This window comes from Lissotriton vulgaris, chromosome 5, assembly GCF_964263255.1.
Source record: "Lissotriton vulgaris chromosome 5, aLisVul1.2, whole genome shotgun sequence".
Taxonomy (NCBI): domain Eukaryota; kingdom Metazoa; phylum Chordata; class Amphibia; order Caudata; family Salamandridae; genus Lissotriton; species Lissotriton vulgaris.
Window position 1 is genome coordinate 1059865476 of NC_141693.1, and position 22014 is coordinate 1059887489.

The following is a 22014-nucleotide window of genomic DNA, read 5'->3' on the forward strand; positions in this document are numbered from 1 at the left end:
CTTCCATTGGAGATTCGCATTTGCACCAACTATCTTAGCTTTCGAAAAAAATTGAAAACCTCCCTCTTCTAAATAACTCCTACTGCTACATTTGCTTGCGTCTTCAGCGCGGAGATACCCCATGTGGGGTGATTCAGGCGCTTTACAAATGACATAAATAAAAACAAATAAAAAAATTAATTTATGTATTCTGTTATAGTGCTATTTATACGGATGCAGGGTGTCAGAGCACTTTACATCATATGCACACATTATAAAGAGAAAGTAAGCGTGTGTAAATCAATGTACAAGAAATGTTACATAAGACAATGAGGGTCACAAGGTATAAGAAATACATATCGTCTTTACTGATAGGCTTTATATATTAGGATTGCATAGCTGGGAGAACCAGAAAATTAGGATATCGCAGTGCTTGGTATTGTCTGTACCTATAAGACTTTATTATTACCCAAAGGAAGGCTTTTAGCAACCTTAGAATATTCAAAGAGAGAGAAAAAAAGGTATTAAAGTTTTAAACCTATGCCTTGCAATTTGCAAGTGGCAAAAGCAGTGACCCACATGCCTATCTACATAAAATACACATCTGTGATCTGATTGTTACACAATGTGCTTTAACCCACTTTGTTATAATCACCTGAAAACTGCTGGGTAGAACCTACTGATCTGTCACATGTGTTCTTGTTGGCAATTTCTTTGCGGCAGAATTTATTAAAAATAAATGTGTAAGCTGACTGTCAAACTCTGCTTTTTATTATCCCCACCACTTGTGACCTCCCCCCTTTCCACTGCGACACCTTGAACCCCAATCTTACACCTGCCAATTTATACAATATTTCCACTGTGTGAGGAGGAGGTGGGGTTTTGGAGGGTGCGAGGCCTTGTGTCGAAAGCTAATTGAGAGGCACTCTGCCCCTCCCCAAGGCCCACACCACCTACTAAAAAACCCCAAAACAAAGGGACATTGAGGCGGTCACAGATGTCCTGGGGTGTTTTCGCACCTTTTATGGGCTGGAAATCCACTGTTTACAGTGGTTTTTAGCTTGTTTTCCCTGCCACTGTCTGATTTCGGCTCCTTGCCAGGCGACTATGTGAAGGGAGCCGACATCGTGTGACACACAATGACACTGTGTGAGTTGGCTGATTTGCAATCTATGGGCTCCCTGAGTACATGTTTTTCCATTTCAGCACTATGCAGGTATATAAAGCAGTATGCAATCCTTGGGCTACAACAAAAGCCTGTAAGAAAAATACCATTCATAATTGGCATCAAGCTACTTTTGTGAAGTCCCACAGGCGTGCACCTTGGAAGCCACCTCTCTCCTCCCAGCTTGCTGAAAGTGCCTTTGACGTTTTTAATCCTGCTGATGTTATCAGGTTACAGAAGCTGTTAACACTAAGTGACGCACATCTGTGCCACCCAAGGCCACATACCACCTCATCTCTCAACTGGCTTTGTTCACGTGGGCAGTCCGACTTGGCGAACTAAGCAGAGGGTTTTCATTGGGGTATTTCACGTTTTTCTGCTCGTTTCTAAATTCTTACTGCCTTCCTATGGTGTCCCAGGGGGATCTGCAGCACGTGACTCTTGCAGAAATGGCCGACTCTGGAAACACCGCGCTCCTCATTGAAGCGCGTACCGCGACGTTTAGTCCAATGAGGAAAATGTTACCGCTGTTGGCATTTGTGATGCAACAAGGGTGAGGAATCCCCACTGTCAGGGCTGGCCTTTAGCATGGGCGAGCTGGACCGAGGCACAGGGCGCCAATTATCTGAGGGGTGCATGGAGCTGTGTGCTTTAAGATTATGCCAAGAGAAACACACTTCTCATCTTGCTCCAGCCTTGTCCTTGTCCCTACCTGTTCTTTTCTGTCTGATTTCCCAGTTTAAAGTGGTTTTAGTCCTTCATTATCATACAGCAGGTGATGTTTTAACACTCCTTTACCCCCTTCCTTGCCCTCCCTTCACTCTCTGACACACTTCAAGCAAACCATCATCTACGTGAGACAGCTAAGCTATGGGTGATTTACGTGAGCTGGGGGAGGTCCGGAAAAGTTTCTGTACAGGGGCCAGTTCCTGCTCTTCCGGATAGTGACCAGTGAACACGGAAGAGACCCCTTGCTGCTCATGTAATTCACTACCATCAGCAAGGGTGCCAAATGTCTCAACTCCCAGACAATGTCATACATTCACTCCAGTTCAGAGTTCTGGGCCTAAATTCATAGTTTTTTGCTCACCATGCGATTCCAGTTTGGAACCAGCCATAGGCAAATCAGTCTTGACCCTGCACCCAATGGGAACAATCCAGCCCGAATTGCCAGGCCAGGTCCTCCCTGGACTGGAAACAAGCATCCTGGGACCAGTTTCGGGCTTTCAGACATCGTCTTTTTGCTGAATATGCCATTCCAGTTTGGACCCAGGATCGTTTTTTGCTCACAATACCATCTACTGGCTGAAGAGGGGTGAAACCCTGAAACTGGTCCTAGGATGCTTGTTTCCGGTCCAGGGAGGACCTGGCTTAGCAGTTCGGGCTGGAGTGTTCCCATGAGGCACAGGGTCAAGATTGATTTGCATATGGCCACGTCTAAACTGGGGTGGCATGGTGAGCAAAAGAATGATGAATTGAACCCAGATCTCTTGACTGGGGGTGAATTTTCTGATTTTTTCTGCATTTCGTCCCTCAATTGTGTGTCCTGGGCTCACTGGGCCACTGGAATCTAGCTATCCGGGCTGAAGAGGGGTGAAAGCCTGAAAACGGTCCTAGGATGTTTATTTCTTGTCTAGAGAGGACCTTGCTTAGCAGTTCAGGCTGGACTGTTCCCATGAGGCACAGGGTCAAGACTGATTTGCATATGGCCAGGTCTAAACTGGGGCGGCATGGTGAGCAAAGGAATTATGGATTTAAACCAGATCTCTTGACTGGGGGTGAATGTTTTGATTTTTTCTACATTCCGTCCATCAAATGTGTGTCTTTTGCAGGGCGCTATCTTAGCAAAGGCCAGTTCTGGGCTAGTAGTAAGATTGTCTTCTGTGAAGATAGATGACCTGATTGCTGTTCTTCATTCCAGATTCTCCCTTTGCAATTTTTTGGGACTTTCTCCTCCTTATTCGTCTTCCCTTTTCATCTTTTTTCTCTTTTGCTTGGAATGAAATTCTAATGAAAAAAGATCCCAGTTTCTAAAAACAAGCGCTGTTGCCCACCACACAAGACGAACAGCACACATTAAGCACAATAGCGTAGCAATGATGCCATTGGTATCGGTGCAAGCAAAGGGAAATGACTAATTTGCCCGCTGTTGGAATAGTAAAATACAGCAAAAATCAGGTTTCAATGCACCCTAGGACCAAAGGACCTAGTTAGTGCCCATAGGTGGCAAGTGCATGATAAGATCTGAGTGGGGCACTGTGACCATATTGGGCTACACATCTTCATTGGTCCATCCATCTACTATGACTGGTTCCGTGTCGCCGCCCACTCATCCATAATGTTCGTCAATCGTGCTTGTGTACAGCGCTATCTCACCAGCAGCCAGCAGGAGCTTCTAAACTCGATTCTACCCTGTGTCTTAAGTACACAAAAACCGTCTCTGTGTATACTGTTAGCCACTTCAAGTGAGAACAACTTGGGCCGTATCATGCTCAGCTACGCTTGTTCATCCTAGAGCCAAGTGCCTTTTTTGCATTACAGGTACCTAAAGTTCATATATATAACTTGGAATTTCTCTGAATTCATGAATGAAATGCAGACAGCAGAACTTGGAAACAGTGAGCATGGATTGTCTCTTTATCTATTTGACTCATTATGCTTAAAGTTCATGCCTTAACTAAAAGACATTTTGAGCTATAAGTACGAACTTTAGACACCTCAAACGCAGTGCTTAATTTGAAAGAGAGATTTTTGTTACCTTGTGTTTAAAAAATGCACTATTAAAATGAACAACAATGGTGCATTTTTTAAACTCAAGCTCACAAACATCTGACTTCCAATAAAAGAAATGGAAACATGCTCAGCTGCAATCTTTCTCTTTATAATTGCATTAAGGATGCAGTACCTTATGTGGCTAAAGAGGTCCCTTTACAACTCCACAAGGACACCTAGTAACAGCCTGTGCTACTGCAATTTTTTCATGCTTTGTGGATTTTATTTTATTACTTATGCCACTGCTAGTATATTTCTTGACAACAAAAGCAAACATTATAATTTGCAACGCAAATAGCTCAAACTTTCAGTGATGCGAGGCCTATTGCAAAACGCCAAGCAAATAGTCATCGGACAGAAGCAGAGACTCAGCAAGTTAGCACATAAAACGAGAACCACAGATCAGATTGTTGGTTAGGTAGCAATGAAATGCCTGCAGAGTGATTTTTTTGTTATTTTTTAAATAATTTTATTTTTCAGTGTACACAACATAAACAAGAACACCAAACTGGCATCATATCAGTGTATGTAAACAGATTGACAACCTCATTAGCGGCACTTAGGACTACAGGCAGCATCAGGGGGGGAAAGGACTCATGGGGATTTAGACAATTAAAACATCGTGTGGAAGGAACCAAGCACGGCACTTCTGCAGGTGGCGAATATCTCTAGGGGCCAACCCCTCGCTCCCCGTCAGACCCAGACCCAACTGGCGTATTCAACCCACTGCCCTCCACTGTCAGACGCGTTATGGGAGGAAAGCTCCTGTTCTTCTAGCCCCAATGCACACATGGCTCGCCAGGCCAGTAAGTCGTCCTACAGCTTCTCATCCCTCCGAGTGAGTTGCATGTGAGTTTCCTCAGCCAGGGACCACTCCCGTACATCTCTGAGCCAAATGGGCACCTCCGGAGCCCTCTGCCCCATCCAACTAATCGCCACCCTGCATCTGGCTAGCACCAACATTAATTGTATGAGTTTATACGAAAGTTTATTTTTCTTGGGTTTGGGGACTAATGCAAGCAGACAATGCAGGGGGTCGATCACCATTTGAAGGCCTGTAGCTGTGACTATGTACTTCACCACCCTCACCCAAAAACGCCTGACTGAAGGGCAGTCACCACATCTTGGAGTCCCAGGAAGTGTAAGTATTGTCCCCTCCCAAGGCCAAAGGCCTCATCTGCTTGCTCATAAGTTAGGAAGGATTCATTGGGGTAAATGTCAGCCAGAACCTCGCAATCATCCTCCCTCCAGGAGTGAAAGGACATGTACTTCCCCATGTCGATGAAAGGGGCCAGTATCCATATCGGGAGCTCCCCGTGAAAGAGTGACCTCCGTAAGACCCTCTCAACAAACCACTGCCATATGCCAACCGTGTGACACACAACATAAAGAAGCGACGCGTCTATCCCTCTACCCTGCATTAGGGTGACCTACAGCGTCTGGATGTCTGCCCTACCAGAAAAGAGGCGCGTCTCCCAGTTGTCCGCATCTATAAACCAACGGGCTGCATGTTGTAACTGTGCCGCATAGTAATATAAGTCGAAGCGTGGCTGCGGACAACAGTGTGGAGAGCTACCCTACTGCGCCGTCCCGCCCACAGCAGGGATGTGAGCAGCATATTGAGTTCTGGAGAACATATAACATCCTGAGAAGCATTACCATCTTGGCAACGGCCAGCCGTCCCATCAATGAGAGTGACAATGAATTCCAAAAAGACACCGACTGCTGTAAGGACGTGAGTATATGATGCACATTCCAGGCTAGCACCTGCGTGTCTGTCGGAGCCACCTGTATTCCAAGATAACGGAACCCCTCTTGTTCTCATCACAGCCCAAGGACTGGTAAGTCTCCCAAGGGCACCGAGTCAAGCCCCTGCAGAGTGATTTTTAAGTGGCTTTTTGTTTGCTTTCTTGATCTTGAGTTACTGATGCATGAGGCACTTCTTTACTCACGGATCCCCACCAGACATATGTTCTCTACACAGTCACCAGTGTGTGCTCACTCAAAAATGTTGCTGTAGCTGAAAAGCAATAATTCAGGCATGCCTAAACAACAGTGGCCTTGTATCATTTAACCACATGCCAGTTTTTATCCGTCACTAAGTTTCTCTTTCCCTGTCGGTAGATAAATATTTTCCCTTCACATGCAGTCTGTCCTCCGAGATTCTGAATTTGACCTGCATCATTTGCTTCACTCCGGTAACGATCCAACAGTATCAACATGGAACTTTTGAACCAGACTAAGCTGCTGTTGACAACACCAGTAGACCGTGAGGTGAAAAATGCATCCTATGGAGAAGCAGCATATGAAGGGGGTCCCATGGGCGAATGGGCAGGGCAGCAAGATTTTAAACAAGCACTGGCAAAGGAGATGGGGCACAACAAGCACACCAGTCCAGGAGCACTGTGTTGAGGGGTGACTCATAAGAGTCCAGTGTCTGCTGGACCCCAGACTAAGGGCAAGTTACATCCTGGTATGCTGCGGCATAGGATGAGGGGCAGTGGGGTTAATTGCAAGTGGCACAGGTATGGCAGCGGCTCAGTGAGTTGCAATGGGCAGGGCACAATGGACTAATTGCAGGCCATATAAAGGGCGATTTAAGGGTACACAGCCGCCGAAACATCCATTCAGGCCTGCAGTGTGCACTAATTCAGCGTGTGATGCCGCTGTGACTCACAGCATCCGTTATGGCTAGAGCAATACCCACATTTTCACTTTTAGGCGCTAGTCCAGGGACCATATGGATTTGCAATGGAATGAAGAAATGTGTGACAGAATGAAAGCAATGTGTGATGCATCCTGCAGCTTTTTCCAGAAAAGGAATTAATTTATTGAACGATACGCTCCAACTGTTTGTACCTAGTTGCTCATAAGCACCAAAATGGACAAAGATAAAAATGCTGAAAATCTGCTGCAGTATGTGCTGTGGGTGGTCTTTGCAGCAGGACGTAAGTCAGGCGTATTTATAGGCGCAAGCAGTGGCCAATTGGACGAGCGGGCTGGGAGGACAGCGTGCATACTAAAAGGGATGGCGATCTGCTGAATAGGTGCACAGGCGCCATTGTTAAAGTTAAAGCATGGCATGGTGGGCTGTTGACAAAAAAAGAATGTTTTAAAAGTTGATTTTGGTGTACTGCACAGGACAAAAGAAAGGTGCGTGGCCACAATGTTTAATGTGAAGCGCGGTGTGGTGCATTGTAAAAATAAACATAATTAAAGTTGAAGTGCGACGTTGCGGCGAGCACTTTTTGTAAATATGAAGTGGCCACACAAGAGGTGCTGCTACCATATTTTAAGTTCAAGCGCGACGTTGCGATGTGCGGCGAGCGCTTTTTAAAAATATAAAGAGCCAAATCAAACCCAACCTCCAAAGCAGCTGTAGCTAAGGCAGGGGAGCGAGCGTTAAACAGAAAAATAGTGCTTAGGCACTAATAAATAACATAATGAGTAACATCACATGTAAGAGGGGCAGTCCTCGTGGGAGGTTATGAAAGTAAAATAGGAGGGAGTATTGACCATATAACCAATGAAAAGCAGCCATTTACAAAGGACTGTAAAAGGAGCCAATCAGAAAGATGGGTGTTGCTTAATGCCCATATCCTGAATAAAGCATGTCTCGAAGAGACAGCGCTAGCGCTGCCTAGGCGAGACTTAAAAATAACTAAGGCCTGTAGCCCAAGCCATTCTCACAGCTTTGGGGCCTGGAATAGTCAGAATTGGCATACCTGTAGGAGTGTGGTAGTTAGTCGTTATGTTGGCACTCTCATTGGTAGCACTGGCAGGGCCATGGGTGGCGCAAGTTGTAGTGACCACTGACGATGGCCCTGGCATTTATTTGCTTTACAAATTAAGCACTGCTCAAAAGTAAAAGAACAGGTGCTTGATTGCTCTGAGCCAGCTCAGCTCTTCATGTTCAGGCCCTAGGTGTTTAAAGGGCCGTGCCAAGTTACACCTCAGTAGCCAGGATGTAGTTTACAAAAACCACCAGTTGCAGGATTTTTGGTCCTGGAAGGTGTTATGTGTAGCACGGTAATTGGTGCAGCAGGTCATGAGATATCTCAAGGGATATCATCTTGAAGGTATTTCAGTGCTCTGACATGGCATATGAGTCACATTTTTCAATTCAGTGAAACAGCACTACCTAAGCGGTAAGGGACAATGGCCCTTATTACAGAAGGGGTAACATGAGATCTGCTGGCAGTATTTGTATATGCCACCTGCTGCAGAAAGATGAAATACCACCCATAGGCAAAATCCACTCTGTTACTTACTGACCTTAGAAGATTACCAGCTGTAAAGATACATTACCAATAGTAAGCAAACACATTAATAGCTGGAATTGCCTTTTAAGAAAACGCTGAAAAATGTGTTATTACCACCAAACTAGGATCTAGGCTTGTCTTTATAAAAGTCAAAACCAGCTCCTGAGACAGTGAATGTGGGTTAGTTTTGCTCTTTAAATACTCCAACACTGATAGGTGACTGATTTTACCAATATTTTAGCAAATCCCACCTCATTTATGGGCATCAATGTTTGTCTACCTTTAGGGTGGCCAGCTTTCTATTATTTTTTCACAAGACACAGCACATACAATTAGACACTTTGGGTGTGCAGAGCCATCAAAAAGCATTAATTAGGGAGGTTGGCTCGTCAAACCCATTTTATGAGTTTCATTCCATGCCACTCCTTTCTAAAGCAGGCTTCTAGTACTTTTAAAATAAAAAAGATATGACCGGACATTGAGTTTAGCAAGTGTGATTGCTGTCAACCTGTACCATAGTTGTTAGCTGTCTCTCACTTCATGGAATTATCTTGATGCTCGATATCTCTATCATTGGAGAGTCAAGTGTATAAAGAGAGTTACTTCGTTATTTTAAATGGTATAATGTGGGCCCATGGCAAACTAGAGTACCCACCACTGATGCTGCCTAGGAACCATATACTCCCACAGGACACAGAGTAAGGCTGCTTAGATGGAGGCAGATAATATGCGCTATATGTGCAAAAAAAAACTTAACAGTTCCTCCAACTGGATGGGCAATTCACTGGGGCAGGCAGACATCACCAACCCTAGCATTAAATTTCGTCACTTGGGTAGGTTTTAGCCATCTAGGAATGAGTCCTGACATCTAATTCTGGAGCTACAATGTTACCAAAATATGCTGCAAATGCACTTAGAAATCTGGGCCAGGGTCTTGCCAACAGAAACATGTCACAGGAGAGGGCACTCCGAGAGCTTTGCATTCCTGTTACTCTTATCGGTGTAGTGCTGTAGCGGGAAAATTAGAAACTGTGGATCATTGAGATGTGGTTTTTAATCCTTGCTTCTAACTGTGTGCTTTTTGTCAGTCACTTTTTGAATATATTCCTCTGCAGGAAAGTGCCCTATTTGTATGGTAACCCCCACGTTTTGCTCCAATGCTGATAGTTATGACTCTAATGGTACACTGGAGTCTGCTGCCCAGATCCCAGTGCCAGTGCTGTCTCCCTAAAACTGTTATGTGTAAATTGGCATACCCAATTGACAATTACTTTACCCCCTTATAGCTTCCAAGTATATGGTCCTGGGATCCCAGGACATGGGTGGTAAAGGTGTCTCCAGGACCCGCATCACTATTTGTGCCACCCTGAGTGACCTAAGTAAAGTACTGACAGCAGGCCTGCCATTGCACACTGCAGGAGCAGTGCAAACTGCTCGAACGTGACTTTGTCCACACCATGTGTGGCAAAGTCAATGCGCTGTCTTTGATATATGCCTGTCACCCCTAAGGAAGGCCTCTTAGAGGAATCTCAATTTGAGGGTGATATGGAATGCACCCAGGTGGCTACCTTACAGGTTTCCCACCTGGCTGTCCCGGCTTCTCTGTGCTCTGGCTGGCAAGCCCATGCTTCCCACACTTGCTGCCACCAAGACAGGTTTCTGACCTCCTGCCAGGCAGTGTGATCACTTCCAGAAATCAGGAACAAAGGACAGGGCAGGAAGGAGGTCACACCTCCTCCGTCCCAGGCAGGCTAGTGAAGTCTCACATCAAAGCAGTAAGTTTCAAAGGCTCCACCAACTCTGATATGCATCAGGCTGACTTCCAGAGGAGGAAACAACCCTCCCCCTGCCACAGACAATATTGCATCCGGCCTAGATAGTCACACCCCCAGAAGGCTAGCCACACCTCCAGGTTGGGTAACCCAGTCTGTACACTGGAAGGAGGGTTCTGCCATTTTAGAAGTGGCAGAACCACTGTAGAAAAGTTGACCCACATCCCCGTATGTCATAATCTTCCTTGGATGGACTAGCAGTAGAGACACATAGCCCATTTGCTATGTGCTCCCACATCCTTAACTCCCCTAAATCAAGAATTGAAGGGACACCATTGACACCAGAATCTCAGTTCTGAACAACCTGAATCAAAGAGGTCAGAAGAAGAGACTAGTGCCTGGAGCAACAGGACTATCTCAAAGTAAAAGAAGGATACTCTGCACATGTGGCAACGCTCCTAAAACTGTCTGAGACTTGTCCTGGGCTAACTTTCAGTTTCCTCAGACAGAGGGACTCCTGTGGAAACCTGAAGCACCCTCAGATTCCCCTGGACAAGTGGCCCTAGTCCCTTGCAAACTGCACATAAAACAACGCTCTGGATCTGAAGAGCCATTGGGTTTTCTGTGGGATCGCCCAAATCCAGATGGTCTAGTACATCCTGGGAACTGTAGTCCTGACTTCCATGAAGTAACCAGCACCTACCATGCTCCCCAGGACCACCGGACAATGAAGTACCTTTTTCCAAGGATTACTGCTGCCAAGGCTTGCTGGTTACCAGTCTGGTAACTGACCTCTTCACTCGACAGTGCATCTAGAGGGATCTCCTTCTGACGCATCCCAAACTCCTCAGTCAGACTCATATTGGACATCCCTCGGCAAGCTCACATTTCCGACCACCTGAAAGACCTCCATTGGCTCCCTGTCAACAAGAGAATAACGTTCCGTCTCCTCACCCACGCACACAAAGCCCTCTACGACCAAGGACCCGAATGCCTCAACACGCGACTATCCTTCTACACCCCCTCCCGCCAATTACAATCGTCCAATCAAGCCCTCGCCGCAATTCTGCGCATCCATAGATCCACCATGGGGGGAAGATCCTTCTCCTACTTAGCGGCCAAAACCTGGAATTCTCTCCCCACCCACCTCCGCCTTACACAGAACCACCTCTCCTTCAGAAAACAACTAAAAACTTGGATATTCGATAAGTAAAGCACCCCCCTCCCTCAAGCGCCTTGAGACCCTCTGGGTGAGTAGTGCGCCATACAAATTTTGGAACTTGAACTTGAACTTGAACCTTTGACCGACATCATCAGCCACCTCATTGTTGTGTTTTCACATCTTGTTCCGCCGCAGCACTGTGTAAGCGGTAAAAGCAGCGCTCCCATTCAGCACCAGGGACAGCCGCAACAACTCTGCACCTATGCTCCACGGGCCAGGTAAAATTTAACTTACTCTTGTGGACTGGTCCGGGGACCAGCATCACCTTTACCCTGCATGGGTACCAAGCAAATCGACCTGCAAGTGACTAATTAAAAATAGTGTTTTTTCCTATTGACCCCAATGTTAAAGGTTCACTGTATTGTTTTGCACTGATTTCATATTGTTTCTAAAATCTAAAACTCTGGTTATGTGTATGCTATTATATTCGTTTTGGTGTCTAAATTAAGATGAAATACACTCTATTTTTATGAATTTGTGTCAGATTTCTCTCAAGTTGTGTCAATTACTTATCATCCATGTTGTTACTCTGAAATGCTGAACACATGTTACTCTAGTAAAACCTGACTGCTCGTTGCCACTCTACCATCACTGAGCTAAGAATTTATTAGTATGAATCCAAGGACCATCTCTGGGGTTTGTGAGAGTATTGTATAGTGAAGCCTAACCAACATCACCACATAATACTTCACATTCCTTTACCTCTGCTTCTATTTTTACAAAGGTTAGAAGAACTTTGGGGCATATTTGCAAGGGAATGGTGGAGCGTGGAGTTAAGCACAAAATGCTAACGCCACATTTCGCCAGCCCGAAAATGCAGGTATGAACTGTATTTACAAAGATACGGCACATCCCTGCGTTTTCCCTAACGCCGTCGCTAAATTAAGCCGCCTAGTGCCAATGCAGGCACCCTTGCACCATAGTGCAAGGGTGCCTGCATTGAGGGAATGCTTGTTTATGTGCAGGAAGGTGACCGTTCCTGCACATAAACAATCCCAAATGGTGATTTGAAATTTCTATGAGTGCTGCATTGTGTAGCACACATAGAAGTTGCAAATCAGCATTTTTTGTAATGATTGTTTATGTGCAGAAAGGGACACCTTCCTGTACATTAACAATCATTCATGGCATTTTGCTGTTACCATATGTGTTGCCATGCTATGTACGTGTGTCAGAATGGATTTCCCACTCCCCGAACCCAAATGAGTGCAGGTGTGTTTTTTCATGAATGCTGTGAATGTGTTTACTCATTCAATTTACCAACGATGTGTATGTTTTTGTAGGTTCCTTATGAATACTAGCCTAGCTGGTTTTGTCTACTGTTCTTGCTGAGAATCGTTTTATTGTGTTACTCTTGATAACCGCTAACTTTGAGCTCCCTCCACATCTGAGTCCTACATAGACCGATATTAAACATATATGTTTCTTTCTTTAAAAAAAGGAGGTATAAAGAAAAAAGAAATATGATAAGCGTGTTATATGTATTATGAGTTTGTATGTTATGTATTAGCAAAGTGTTACTTAATCCTGTGTTTAAGAATATGTTCTTCATTTACCACACAGTTGCCGCTGTTTTGAAGCATTGTCTATTTCCCCCGTGCTCCCCTACATGCTCTTGCCCTGACGAAGGTGCGGCCGGTCATCGGGCCTGGCACCGAAAAGCGCGTTGGCGTTGTGACATCTCGTCCTGATTGTACTATTCTGGGTCCTTGACATGTTACTTAGAGGACCACGCAGGACGCTCCCAGTGCATTAGTTTAAAATGTGCTCTGAATACATTGGATGATTTGTGATTGTGTGGGAGGGATTGGTGAATATACACCCAGCTGTATGTGAGGAATGATTTCGTGTTTTTGATGAGTGAATGATGTGTGGGTCCATGGGGGTGCTTTTATCTTTGTGTTTATGTTCTCTAAAACATTCATGAATTATGTATTTTTTTATATGAATTTATACATGAAAAAGTTTTGTTTATGTGTTAAAAAATGAAAATAAAACAAACATATATTTTTGTTACATTTGTTTGATAAATAATTTGATGCGGCACTGAAATGTGATGAGCTCAAAGTGGTGGTGATTTAAAAACGCTGGACTCTGTGTGAGCCTGTAATTAATTAAGATAGGGCAGGCTTTCTCCTTGCTAGTTAATATTCATTTTTCCCCTGCTAGCTTGCCCTTTATTTAAACCAGGGGGGGCCCCTTTGAGTATATTAGATACCATGTGTGTTGCACAATGCAGCACAGATAGAAACAGCAAAAAGGAGGAGAAAGAGCATTTCTTCTCAATTCACCATTTTAAGACGTAGTTTTCTCTGGTCTTAATTTTGGCTTTGGCTCCTATATACGCCACCCATGTAAATAGGGGGCATAATCAAAATCAAAGGGTGTTGGAGCAGACCGCCCACTGCAACACCCATTGCCCACCCATTTCACGCTAAGTATAGAGTGAAAGGGTGCCTTATTTACAAGGCGGCTTAAGCCCTGTTAAGTAGCTTATTGCCACCTTGTAAATAAGGCGAAGCCCCTAACACCACAGGAGCGTGGTTAAAAGTAACGTTCTTGTGGCGATAGGGGATTGTAAATATGTTAGCACAAGAAAGACAAACGACAGACCAAGGTCCGGCTCAACCAATCCACATGTACAATCAGTAATACAGTGGTGAAAAACACTTCCTACACCCGTCGTCCAAAGGTGCGAATCACAGTCACAATTTTTCGAAAGAAGGTGGAAGGTACCCTCGTAGCCAAGTTAGACACGTAAGCAGTAGATCCAAAAATACTTCTTTTATTAAGTCAATCCTTAATAATCGGCACACAGCCAACGCGTTTCGTTCCCAGTAGTGCCAAGAGGGAACTTCATCAGGGCTCTTAAGTATATAACCCATTGGTGAAGATGACTTAGATGCTTGAACAGGAAACGTCCTAAAGGGCACAGCACGCTTCGTGGTGATACAACCAATCAGCAATGAAGAATAATATCCTTGAGCAAAGGGCACAGTTCACCTGGATCAATATAGGTAAGTATCTCTTAATTATATAACTAATCAATGATGATAACTTGGATGCTTAAACAGGAAACGTCCTAAAAGGCACAATATGCCTCACGTCACTGAGACAATGTCTCTAAAGCGGTCTTGCGGTCTTGTAAGTGCAAAGCACCACTGATATGTCAATAGATCCTAACTGGTACTCTCCAAGGAAGGATTTTAAAAAACAGCATGTTAACCGGCGAGGCGTTCTGTGCCCTTTAGGACGTTTCCTGTTCAAGCATCTACGTCATCTTCACCAATTGGTTATGTACTTAAGAGCCCTGATGAAGTTCCCTCTTGGCACCACTGGGAACGAAACGCGTTGGATGTGTGCAGGCTTGTAAATATGTCCCTTGGTGTCAGGTATAGTGGGGCAGTTAGCGACCTTTGCAAGATCAGTTCTGCATTGCACTATGTGTTTTCTAAGTTGATCAAATTGCTTCATCTTTGGCAAATCATGTTCTCCCTATCATTTATTTACCATTGTGTGAGTGCTTAGAAACAGGCTAAACACAGCAAATGAGCATTAAGAGCCTATTCCCAGGACAGGTCCCAGGAACTCTTTTCATGCTTATGAATTCATAATAATCTTGTGGTTAAATGGGAGTAAATTAACAGTTAATGACCACCTTGATTGCCACTGTGTCTGATTTATAAAAACTGGCGGCCGGCTGAGGTAAGCGCGGTGAGACGGGGCACGGCACAGCAGTGGGGGAAGACGACAGATGATGGAATAGGTATTATTTATTTATTTAATTATATGTATTCCGTCGTCTGTCGACTCCCCACCCTCCCACTCCGCTCTGCCCCACTGCGTTTACCTGCGACGGCCGCCATTGTTAATGATACACTATACCACACTGTTTTGATTCAAGTGCTGTCTTTGGTCTTAATTATAATTACAAGAAACACATGTAAGCAAATCAAACTTTCATCGTAAACCACAGTAGTGGAACATAGATTCCAAAGCAAAGATTCCTGAACGTACTCATTTGTATTTTTCTATTTTTTAAATGGTAAATTGGTGAAATTCTTAACTCGCATTAAGAAAGAGTCTCAGAATATGTAGTCTTTAGGGACTGACTAGCCTTTAACTCAGTCAGGCTAAGGTGCAGGTTTTAGGGCGGATAACTCATGCCTGAGGATCGCCTCACTTCAGGTGCTCACATTCCTCTGTGTTGGCTCATCCGAAGGTAATTGTGTTTCTAAAGCATCATTGCACAGGTCAGCTGTGCTGCAGCTCGTCGCTACCAGGTACCATGTCCCCTTACATGCTCCTCTGGACACAGTACCAGGGCTGGGACATCTGACAAGACCACTCCAGTCTTCCAGACAGCTGTTTGTGTCAACCCCTTCACACTGCTGTCCCTCAGCCTGCATCGTCCTCCATGATGGGCAAAAAATGGGAATTTGCAGTGGCAGCTGCTAGGGGCCAGAAGTGGAGGAGCAGCGGGGGGAGGGGTTAATAAGAAAGAAAGATCACGTATTTGTATACAGCTGCCACCTCTTCTGTTCCTCACTCCCAGCAGCACACAGGCTTCGAGACTCCCCTAAGCCAATCAAGAGGCTGCTGTCATGCTGTTCATAGTATTACCAGTATGACAGTGGTCTTGTGATTGGTCTGAGAGGACTGGTTTGCCGCTGAGACAGTAACTGGGAGCCTGGGAGTGTTCTCCAACCGACTGTGCAACACAGATGAGTAGAGAAATGCTAACTGTGCATCACGGTTTGGCCATCCTAAGGTAGCCGGCCAAACGCTCACGCGCACTTATGGTGCTCACCACTCCTCCTACCTGTTGGCAGCTGGGGTCCATCAGGGTAGCACAGCCCCTTCCCGCCCTGGCTCATTACTGGAAAAGAAAATGATAATAACATTGTGTTATCATCATTTTATTTTTCATTTTTTCCCTTCTCAGAGAGCAGTGGGGCGGCGCTCCTCCGCCTTAATAGGGAAGCCACTGCTGGGCATTTGTGATTCCAGCACTAGCTCAGATGCAGCACTGAAATGTGAAATGCAGGCGCCTGGATGACTGGCCACACTCTCTCCCATGAAACATATGTCTTCATCACTGGCAGCATTTCTTTAGTTGCTTAAAATGATGAAAGTAATTTGTCATCAGTTAATCAATCAGGGGCTTATAAAGTGTGGCTACTCACCCGTGAGGGTCTCAAGGCTCAGCAGTAATGCCAGAACACCTTTGCAGAAGAAAGAAAATTGGAAGCCCCCAACACTGATTATGAACCCATTGTCTATGAACATTGGCTTCCTTTTTTTCTTCTGAAATTCCGTTGTGATTTCAAGTTCCATCATCAAACAGAGGAACATTCTAGAACGTTTATTGTCCGTGATTGTTGGTGAGGCAGGACTGACTTAGTAATCAACACTGCTTGTTTGCTCTGCACTGCATGCCCCCTTTCACTCAATGTCAGGTGCTATGCATCTTCACACATGCTGTCATGCTATCTCAGCATTGCTATGGCAAAGAGTAATACCCGGAGGGACCCCCATCAGCCCTCGGGCTCAGGTTTAGTTTTGCTCAGTGCTATTACTAGGTCGTGTGGAGCAGGCTTCCCTCGGCCTGCCTCCTCTCTGGAGGCAAATTTGTACCCAAAATAACTGCCAAGCAACTTACTGTGATTCAGGGACGCAGCACTTCATCCTTGCTTCTGAAAACATGGCTGCCCCACATAGGAATACTTTCGTCCTTCATTATCAACATCTCTTTTAGACTGTTTTGTTTCCAGGCCTTTGAAAGTCTCTGCAGGCCCCGGTATTTGGAAAATGAGATGTAGGTGGGCTTTTTACTGATTCAGTAATTTACCGAATCGGTATTTTAAGGAATCGGTAAAGTACCGATTCCTTAAAATACCGATTCGGTAAATTACCGATTTAGGGAGCATTCAAATGAGTGCTTTTCCCCTTTTGGGATTCATTATTTACCACCAACTACAAGTTGGTGGTAAATAATCTAAACCTCGGCAAAAGCATTTTTTTTGCTTTTCCAACAGTGCAATGTTTCAGACATACATGCCCTTAGGGCATGTATGTCTGCAACATGTGCACCCATACACAATTGAGGGGTGCAACGGGGTGTCAAAGGGCCCGATGTAGGTAGCCCTTTACCGATCCGAAACGGACGAAAATACCGATTTTCGGCCGTTTCCGATCGGTAAAGGGCTACCGAGATGTAGGGGCACATTTTCGGTAATTTTACCGAATCGGTATCATTACCGAATCGGTAAATTTACCGATTCGGTAATATGTACCGAAACGGTAAAATAATTACTGATTCGGTAATATTTACCGATTCGGTAAAATTACCGAAAATGCTATGTAGGTAGGCTATGTACCTTCTGCACATGGCTTACAGAATCGGTATTTTACCATGGAAAACAAATCCATGGTAAAATACCGATTCCGGTGTGCATGCACATGTGTGCATGCACACCTATGTCATGTGACAGGCAGACCTGCCCTTAGGGCAGGTATGCCTGCCACATGGCACCTGTGCCTGTTTTGGGGGTGCCAGAGGGTGTCAAAGTGACACCCCCTGCACCCTTGTGAATTCTTTAATTACCGATTCGGTAAATACCGAATCGGTAAAGCCTAATCATTCCTATGGGCTTCAAAGCCCATAGGAATGAATGGGCATTACCGATTCGGTATTTACCGAATCGGTAATTAAAGAATTGCTAAGGATTCGGTAACGAATCCAGATGTTGGGACCTACATACCATTTACCGATTTTGAAATACCGAATCGGTAGGATTCGGTATTTCAAAATCGGTAAATGGAATTTACCTACATCGAGCCCAAAGTGACACCCTGCCACCCTTCAATGTTTCCCCCTTTTACCGAATCGGTAAATACCGATTTGGTAATTGGCATTCATTCCTATGGGCCTCCAGGCCCATAGGAATGAATGGCAATTACCGAATCGGTATTTACCGATTCAGTAATTACCGAAACTTACCGATTCTGTAACTTTTTCGGTAAAATTACCTACATCCCATTTGCCTGTTCTTAAATACCGAATCGGTACGATTCGGTATTTAAGAATCAGTAATTTGGGATTACCTACATCGGGCTCTAAGTCAGCTATCTCTGATTTGAACTCCGAAAGGCCAGGACTGTCCAATACTGATCCAGACAAAGGAAGTGACTATCTGCCCCTCGGCCACCATGGAACGACAGTGGCTGCTGATCCAGGCTTTTGTAAGATCCAGTCTGGCAGGCTCGCGCACAAGCACTCTGCGGGGGGAGCTCCACTGCACTGATGTTGGGAGCATCTTTCAACACTCACTCTGCACCTGTGCCTTTGCTAACAGTTCCTGCATTTCCCAGTGCTCATTCAGGAGTTTACAATTTCTCCAGTTTGTGACACCAACCAGAGAGCGTTCATCTTGTGGACATCCCTTCCTTTGCCGGCCATCCGTTCTGCAGTGACTGACCATCCCTTCTGTCGCTGATCATTCCTTTGGTCAGTGGCCATCCCTTCTCCTATCGACGTCCCTTCTGTAAGTGACCGTCCCTTCGCTCGCTGACCCTTCCTTTTTATTCTCTCTATCCCTTCTGTCTCTGATCCTCCTTTCTGACGCTGACAGTCCCTTGTCTCGCTTGCCATCTCACACTTCGAGGTGCACTGAAGGACCCCCTGAGTGACCGAGGAAGCCTGTATGGTGCAACCAGAAGTGATCTGCTTTTTGAGACTTCCGGGTTTTACAGTGTATTTATGTTTTTTATGTGATGCTAAATACTGCTGACCAATGCCTTTCTAAGTGACTCTAATGTGCTTGATTATTGAACTGTTGATGTCAGAGCTAAAATGATTTATCCAGAATGACAATCTTGACCTATTAAAGATGCTGGAGTTAGAGCCCAGGTCTGCAGTCTGAAAGTCTGCCCTTTAAGCACTCTCCACTTGTCTAATTAAATCAGGTAGGGCACAGTGCCTTGAAGCAGTCACGCCACCAGCGTTTTACTTGAAAGATGTGAGTGGCTAAATCAAGTCACCCTGTTTCCAAGCGCTCTCTATTGTTACTCTACGAGGAACTGAGGCAAAGACTGTTGGTTTCATGTTCCCAAAATCGCACCTTACGTCAAGGTTGTGATGGAACTAGATCTTATGATTTGAGGTAAGAAAGAAGCCACCCAGACCACTAGTCCGCGCGTAGTGATGTCAACAGCAGCTCTTATCTGTCTTTGTGTTTCTGTTTACTTCTGTAAAATTCTGTATACAGAGGAGAATGTTAGCATTTCTAAAGGGAAAGCCTCATGCCTTACTAGCAAGCCATACTTCACGTTGTAATATAAGGTGAATTAATTGGGGTAATCAACTGTGAAATGAACATTCCAAGATCACACTCAGTGACGGCAAAGAACACAGGCTACACCCAATGAGACAGCAAACAGTGTAAGATGGAAATTGTTAAATCAATCTTGAAGTGCTGGGCCTCTTCCTCTGCCTCTGGGCTTAAGCTCTACCTCCCTCACGCGGGCTGGGGAGGATGAAAGGTGTCTAGGCTGCTAGTGCTTTATTCGCGGGGGGGGGGGGGGTGCTGGAATGCTTCTTTTGGAACGTGACAAACATTGAATTATCTATGGTTGATCCTTGTGTAATGTAGAGGCATGATAAAAAAAAATGGTGGAATGGAATCATACTTCAGATAAATTAAAGTATTCCACTCCATTACTTTTTTCTTTTAACAACCAAGGAGAATCAAATAGCAAACTTAGGGCTTCATGTACACAAACCCGTCATAAATAGTGGTCAGAAACTGAGCACCGACATTTTGAGACATGTCATTTTGCAGTGTGACCTAGGAACCCAAGTATGGAAATTTCTCCTCCCTCTTTGTAAATGAAATGAATTTTTAGCTTATTTTTTAACTCATTTTTAAACTCGTTTTTAAAATATATAAAAAAAAGTATGTATTGTGTATGTACTTTTATGGTATCTTTTTAAGTACCGAATAAAGATTTAAATTGAATTGACCTAGGAACTACTAGGTCGTGTCGCAAAATCTCACTTCATGAATATTAATTAGGCAGGTTGCAATTGGCTGGCTTGGCTGTAAGCAAAGTGCTATTGGCCTGCAAGGAACAGCAGATCCCCCATATCTTCCAATACAGTTCTAACCACCAAATTTTTTTTTAATGGTGTCTGTGTTATATAAAGGAAGCACTGCCGCTTTAAAAAAAAGTATTCCTGTTTGGCAACACATTGGAGGAAAAGGTCATTGGCAATGCCACCCAACAAAATTCCCAAAGTGAAAGCTGTCCAACAGGGAGAGCTTTCCCTTTACAAATGGGTCACCTTACCACCTTCTTTGAGGAGCCGGTAACTTTTCAATGATTCACAACTGCCATTGAGGTCACAAACCAGTGATACACTTCATTACATAATACAAACAGGAATGAGTTGTTAAATCTATTTTGCAATTTGGAAAGTCTTTACCGAATCTCAAATGGGTGTATTAGATTGCAAAACACTACTTTTGCAGTTACAAAGCTCTGATTTTGCAGATATCTGGGTTTCTGATTGTAAAATGGTTCTGTACATCTGGCAGGTACCACCTTCACATTGTGTTCCCATTGCGTCTCATAGCAGTAATCCTGCATTTTCAGGAGATGCTTCTTTCTCCTTCATCCCCTGTTACCTGTGCCACCTAACTTATCTTTTAAGGTCCCATCCCATGTAACATGCATGTGCCTCTCTTACCTGAGAGATGCAGCGCAGGTATCTGGTCGCAACTTCTCGTGCAATAATCTCATGTCCTTCATAAATTTCCTTGCATGGAAGCCGGGCCAGGATCTTCATGATGTCCTTCTCCGATAGGCCGATGTCAGTCGTGTTCCCAAGCTTATCCAGAGGCACCATGGTGCTAAAAGCGCAAATGAAGCACTTCCCATCCAGTAACGTCACTGAGATCCAGACAGCCGGCGCAATCAGTGCCCGCTGCGTCATGGAGGCAAACATGTACCTCAGGACAGCCGGGTCTTTCTGTCTCATGCCCGTGGGCCTCTTCCACTCCTCCGCCAGCATCGACACGTTGTTGTTCATCACAAAGCCCAAGAGGAACAGCACGATGGGTGGCACAATCAGGATGCCCATGCCGTAGGACATGTTGTAGCTCGGCAGGCATGGGCAGTTGAAGTCGAATGCCGAGTACATGTGGGCGCTGGCCAAGGCCATGATCCCGCAGATGCCATTCATGAAGGACTCCTGGTTGGACTGAAGGAACTGGAAGATCATGCGGAACTTATCCATCTTCACAGGCGCGCTCTTCGGCTTCTTCTGGCGACCAAATGGGGCGGTGTCGGATGCCTACACACTTCAATGGGTCAAGAATGCTCAACTGCTTACCAAAATCTGAGATGAACGCTATGGTTCTCTAAAGACCAGAGAAAATAGTTGAGGTGGTTGTCTTTCCTCAAACTGAGGTGACTTCGAAAGTTGGCTCTGTCCCGGTCTCCTCACAGCTTCTGGCAAGGACGTTGCCTGGCAGGTCTTTGAACATTGGCTGCGTGCGTAGGAAGTTGGTCGTTTATCGCCTGTCTGCAGGTAAGCTCGGTTCCTTCCACCTGACTGCTCGGGGAAAGCTTGTTTGCAAAAGCAGAGGCGTGCTGCCCACTGACACGGCCGTCAGTAAACAAGACAAGCCCGCCCCGCCTCGTTCATCTGCATAGAAGGGAATGCTCATGCAAACATCTCGACCGAACTGGTTCCTGTGACATTTTAGCCGAAGGTGCGCGTCTTGCTGGCATCTGAAGCCACCGACCCTCGAGGCGCTGCACCGTCGCCTGCTGAAC

At 45.1% G+C, this 22014-nt stretch overlaps 1 protein-coding gene across 1 annotated transcript in view; it reads right to left on the bottom strand.

The window, feature by feature from the left end:
* The window catches only part of LOC147712006 (calcium homeostasis modulator protein 1-like), a 116715-nt gene extending 94945 nt beyond the window's left edge, over positions 1-21770 (bottom strand). Inside the window, exon 1 of the mRNA XM_086920275.1 lies at positions 20924-21770. Within this exon, the coding sequence (XP_086776401.1) occupies positions 20924-21472 (549 nt within the window). The 5' untranslated portion in view covers positions 21473-21770. The remainder of the gene's footprint in view (positions 1-20923) is intronic.
* Positions 21771-22014: the final 244 nt, after the last annotated feature.